General features: G+C 50.2%; 1 protein-coding gene across 1 annotated transcript; it reads right to left on the bottom strand.

Moving 5' to 3' along the window:
• Window positions 1-588: 588 nt before the first annotated feature.
• On the bottom strand, window positions 589-2,327 carry LOC125510647 (UDP-glycosyltransferase 83A1-like). Its single transcript, XM_048675889.2, has 2 exons — window positions 1,767-2,327; window positions 589-1,697 (listed from the first exon to the last, which is right to left on the bottom strand). The coding sequence occupies exons 1-2, from the start codon at window positions 2,239-2,241 to the stop codon at window positions 811-813; spliced, it is 1,362 nt and encodes a 453-aa protein (XP_048531846.2). The 5' UTR covers window positions 2,242-2,327; the 3' UTR covers window positions 589-810.
• Window positions 2,328-5,436: the final 3,109 nt, after the last annotated feature.

Below are 5,436 nucleotides of genomic sequence, written 5' to 3'. Positions count from 1 at the left end.
CATTTCTTTCAATTCCTCAAAATTCCGTTTCTAGCCCTTTAAAAAAAGAAAAGTATTTGCATGGATTTCTCCTTGTAAATATAAAGAAAAAAAGGAAAGTGACTCTTTCCTAATTGTGTGTATCTCTTACTTTCCTAACCTAAATGATTTACTTGCCACTAATCAATGATTTAGCCAAGGTTAATTTTGTTCTATCCTGTGTAGAATTATGTGCCTTGGTCAGTGTGCTAAAAATTATACACCTTATATAAAGGAATGAAGGGAGTAATTATTATTTGTATTATAATTATATATACATGATGTATTAAGACTTTATTTGTGAATTAAAAATTGAATTTTGATGTCAAAATATGCATTTTAAACATGATTTAGAATGTCAAAAAATTCAAAAGGAAAATCCACACATACATGTTCGCAAGTGTGTGTGCGCAGCATAAGTTTTGTGAAAAAAATGTCTTCTCGTTTTGTCTCTGCAAAATAGACAAATTTCAGTGCGTCTAAATAGTGTTTTACGACACAATTTTTTGTCTTTTTTTGCACAGTAAAAGTTATTTTTTCATGAAACGTTTTTTTTTTTGCGAGAAGATGTATCCATGTAACCTTTTTCGGATTTTTTGGCATTTAGATATATGTTTTTCTGAAGTAGATTCATATGTATCTGGGTTCGTAGATGCACTTCTCGAGTGTCAACCGAATGCTTTTATTTATTTTTTGCGGTGGCCGGCCGGCCGACGTCGTGCGTGCCGCCTGCCGCGGTCAAAATGCCTCTCGCGCGCTCAGCGAGATCCTTTGTCAAAGTAGGCCGTGCCATCATTGTTGTCTCAGCAAGCTGACAAGCTTGAGCAAATTCCCATGCGAGGACCCACCCTCCCGAATGCTGCCACACGCGACCTCCTTCCACGTCGCCGCCCTCGCCTTGACCTCCCCGTCTCCGAGCAGCCGCGCGACCTTGCTCTGGACCTCCTCCTTCGAGACGACCCCTCGCTCGTCTCGCCGGAGCTTGGCGCCGGTGCCCCACACGTTGCACACATAGCTCTGGTTGCAGAACTGATCGGCGAAGTAGGGCCAGCACAGGAACGACACGCCGTGCAGCACGCCCTCCACGGTCGAGTTCCACCCGCAGTGCGACACGAAGCAGGCCACGGCCGGGTGCGAGAGCACGCGCTGCTGCGGCGCCCAGCCCACGACCAGCCCCTGCCCCTCCACGCGGCGCTTGAACGCGTTGAGGTCGAACCGATCCTGCCCGGGTCCGGTCGTGAACTTTGGGCGGACCACCCACAGGAACGGCCGGCCGGAGAGCGCGAGCCCGTCGGCGAGCTCTTGGAACTGCGTCGCGTCCAGGAAGCCGGAGCTCCCGAAGGCCACGTAGACGACGGAGCCGGCCGGCTGCGCGTCGAGCCAGGTGAGGCTGGCGAGGTCTTCGGGCAAGAAGTGCCCGGCCGGCCTCGACGTGGGTGCCACCAGCGGGCCGAGAGGCAGCGCGTTGGGGAGCAGAGCCAGAGCGTCGGGCTCCAACTCCATGGAAGTGTTGCAGATGACCACCTCGGCCAGTGGCATCGACATGTTGGTCTTGAGGACGTTCTGGATGTTGTTTCTGCGCCTCTCAGGGGCGCTGGTGCTGGCCAGGCTGACCCAGGGGATCTCCGACGCGTCGATGGGCGGCACCATTTGGATCTTCCCCTGCCCCTTCACATTTCCTAAATATGCTCCATATTCTCAGTCGATCTTAACCATACCAAGAATGAAAATGTTTGATTTGTTCTTACCATTTTCATCAAGAACGCCATCCTCTATCAGTTTGGGGAGGTTTATCCTCAGAGCAAACACGGCCGCGGAGTAGGTCGAGAACGAGGCAACACGGGCACCCGCCTTGGTGGCCACCTCGAGTGCCCAGCTCATGGATACATCTGCAATCACCCACCTAATCTTCCTGGATCGGATCATCTCCTCGAGGCGGCCGGACATGGCGGCCGGCAGGTCCTTGACAAACTTGCCGATGTCCGCGTGGTCGTCTCCGGGGCCCAGGCCGTCCGGAACGGTGAGCATGTGGATCCCATCAGGAATTGCTCCCTTCTCTGCCATTGCTTCCATGACGAGGTCGTGGTTGAACTCGGTGTTCACGAAGTCCACCTCGAGGCGGTGCTCGGCGAGCTTGCGAGACAGCTCCATGAGCGGGATGACATGGCCCTGCGCGGGGAAGGGTAGCACCATGACACGAGGTTGCGTAGCAGAAGCAGCCATGGAGGTTGTCTATCTAGAATAGTGTGTGAGCTCAAAACATTTGCACTAAGTTCAAAGCTTGACACTCCGTGTGAAAAGAGATAACCCATCACGTGAGCGTATTTGAAGGGGTGCACACAATTATTTGATGATCGTCAGTGCTTGCGTCAGCAGATTCCCAGTCTGATGACCATATATTTATCTTTAATTAAGCAGAGGTTATCTTGGGTTTTGTTTCACGGCAAAACTTGCAATCTATTCATCATCGATCATAGCTATAGAACAAACATAAAAAATAATAAAAATTACATCTAGATTCGTAGATGATCTAGCAATGACTACAAGCACTGAAGTGAGTCAAAAACGTGCTGTCATATTACTCCTCCCTCACCGAAGCTAGACAATTTTTTTGTATTAGACACTATTTGAAGAGGTGTTCACAGGCCCATCACGTGAGCGTATTTGAAGGGGTGCACCAAATTATTTGATGTTCGTCAGTGCTTGCGTCAGCAGATTCCCAGTCTGTTGACCATATGCGTATCTTTAATTAAGCACAAAAGGTTATCTTGAAAATATTTTTTTGGGAAAACTTCCTGACTATTCATCATCATGGCAGTAGAACGAACACAAGAAATAAAAAAATAATTATATCTAGACCCATAGACGACATAGCGACGATTACAAGCACTGAAGTGAGTCGAAGGCATACTGCCATCATCACCTCTGCCTCGCCGGAGCCAGGCAAAACCTTTTGTATTAGACAATTGGAAAGTCGTCGTGCTAAGGCCTCATAGGACGAGCACACCAGAACAACAACTGTCGCCGATGAAGAGAAGCGTAGATCGGAAGGATTCAACCTGAAGACACATTGACGTAGACGAACAAAGACTGAATCCGAACGGATCCACCAAACAACCACCAACTAAATCCCGCGAGGTCCACCAGAGACACACCTTCACACGCCCCCCGACGATGCTAGACGCACCACTGAGATGGTGGCTAGGCAGGAAGAAACTTATTCCATCTTCAAGGAGCCGCCGTCGTCTCGCCCTCCTGAACATAACACAAACCCTAGCAGAACTCAAGGAAACATATAAAAATGAGCCCTCCCGCCGGCAAGAATAGGGATCCACCTGTTCGGCGGCACCGCCGACGGGAGGCAGAAACTGTCTCGACGAGGCCCTCTTTGAAGTGGTGTGTATGGGGTATCTTGTGTGTGCCGCTCAGTGGTTGTGATGGTTTTTTCCATGATCAACTGGGCAATTTGGTTTTCGCCTGGTTTTCTTAGTTAATGGGGCAACTGTTTTTTTAATGAATGCATGATAATTGCTATTTTGAAAGGAAAAGGAACAGAAATGTTAACCATATTGTTGTCTTTTTATCTGTTTAATTAGCCATTTCTAAGACGAGGCATATTTTTTTTGAAACAACGAGCCTTCCCATTGAAAACCACCAACAAGTTTTACAGTAACTCGAAAGAAGAAGAAGAAGAGAGAGAGAGAGATAACGATTTCTAAATCACTTTCGAGAAACCGTCCGAGAAGACTTTAAGGCTAGCTGCAAAAGTGATGAGAAAATCTTGATCTTACGGCCATGGTCAGTAGTTAGTCATGTAGTCACTCTCTAAAAGCAATTAGAGTTAGGCTGAACAGCAACATAAAAGCTTGTCCCCTTGCGCCTTAGAACGGCTGCCTAGAGAGGTAAAATTTCACAATAGCTAATTCATCTGCTCTGTTAATTGTACAAAAGTACAGGTCTGATATAGATAGCTTGTCAGGTGTGATCGACACGTGTAGTTTCATGTTCTGTTTTTTGGGCATTCCTAACCATTATAAGTAGTCACCGATTCTAAGGAGGTTCAAAATGTTGGTTCTGAGAAGGCTGAGCGGCGCCAAATTGGATGCTTTCGTCTAGGTGTAGTCCGCTAACCTCTCAATCGGCTTAGGGCATTCGATGACACCAAATATCTGTGGACAGCAGTCCCAGCCATGCAACCGTGGACACTAAATGGGAAGAAAATCCTATGTGACCTAGGTCACACGTGATGAAGCTATGTACCTAGGGTAGGGGCACGGACCTGTCCAAAAGAGCCCTATCCAAGGACATCCCTAGAAGAAGTCACCTTTCAATCGACTTGAAGGTATCCCACTCGACGGATTCAAGACACTCGACCAAGAAGCTATCACTCGACCATGAAGCCAACCACTCGACTGCCAGGAGGCTTAAAGTCACTCCGCAGGCAAACGATCGGCTATTAAGTAGTCTTTATGGTCATTATGGCACTTTATCAGGGGCGTTACCAGTAACGCCCAACCTTAAATGTACCTTAAACCCTGCATTACTGAGGGCAGGAGAGGACCGGCGAACTCTATATAAGCCACCCCCTCCTCAGTATGAAGAGTTCGCACCCCTGTTATTCATACACACATAATCCAATCGACCGCCTCCGGGCACCGAGACGTAGGGCTGTTACTTCCTCCGAGAAGGGCCTGAACTCGTAATCCCCGTGTGTTTACAACTTCCCAATAGCTGAGATCTAGCCTCTCCATACACACCCCCTACATCACTGTCAGAGTTAGAACCACGACAGTTGGCGCCCACCGTGGGGCAGGAATCTTAGCGCCTGATTGGAGAAGTTGCGATTTTTCCGATCCCTTTGATCATGGTTTCGTGCGGAGTTTTGGTGGAGGGCCGCGAGATCCGCCTCGACGCGCTCACGTTCATCGCCGACGACTCCGCCTGGCTTCAGGAGGCACCACTCGACATCGACGCGCTCCCCGTCTGCGGTGCGACGCACTTCCACGCATGCGTTCGTGGCGTCCTCCTGCGGCAGCCGTCGACCCAGTATCGGTCGGCCCCCGTGTCGTCTCCCCGCTCTGTCTCCCACGGGCGCAAGCGCTCCGGTCGGTTGAGACTTCAGAGGTGGGTGAGGCATGCCGTGGCTCGCCAGTCGGCCGCCCCACAAGTCGCGGCAATCGAGCCCAACGAATCCCTTTGCGGCCTGTTCGACTGGCTCCGTGGAGACCGCATCCGAGTGCGACAGCAGCGACCCAGCGGCTGAGGTTCTGGCGGTCGATGGAACGCACAGTCCTCCCGGTTTCCCTCGCGCTGATGGAGGCGCGGGTGGGGGCGACCCGTCGCATCCCCACGATGAGTATCTCCCCGAACCTCTCACGTCATTACAGCGAGAGGAGCTTCGCCGCCGGAACATGGACG

This window comes from Triticum urartu, chromosome 5A, assembly GCF_056163025.1.
Source record: "Triticum urartu cultivar PI428250 chromosome 5A, HENAU_Tu73, whole genome shotgun sequence".
Taxonomy (NCBI): domain Eukaryota; kingdom Viridiplantae; phylum Streptophyta; class Magnoliopsida; order Poales; family Poaceae; genus Triticum; species Triticum urartu.
This window is presented reverse-complemented; position numbering and strand designations above follow the sequence as displayed.

Bases quoted from the DNA above. Each gene is read 5' to 3' on its own strand.
- LOC125510647 (XM_048675889.2), bottom strand. From the start codon at position 2,241: ATGGCTGCTTCTGCTACGCAACCTCGTGTCATGGTGCTACCCTTCCCC. The intron at 1,698-1,766 runs GTAAGAACAAAT...GAGCATATTTAG, and splicing joins TGGCGTTCTTGATGAAAATG to GAAATGTGAAGGGGCAGGGG.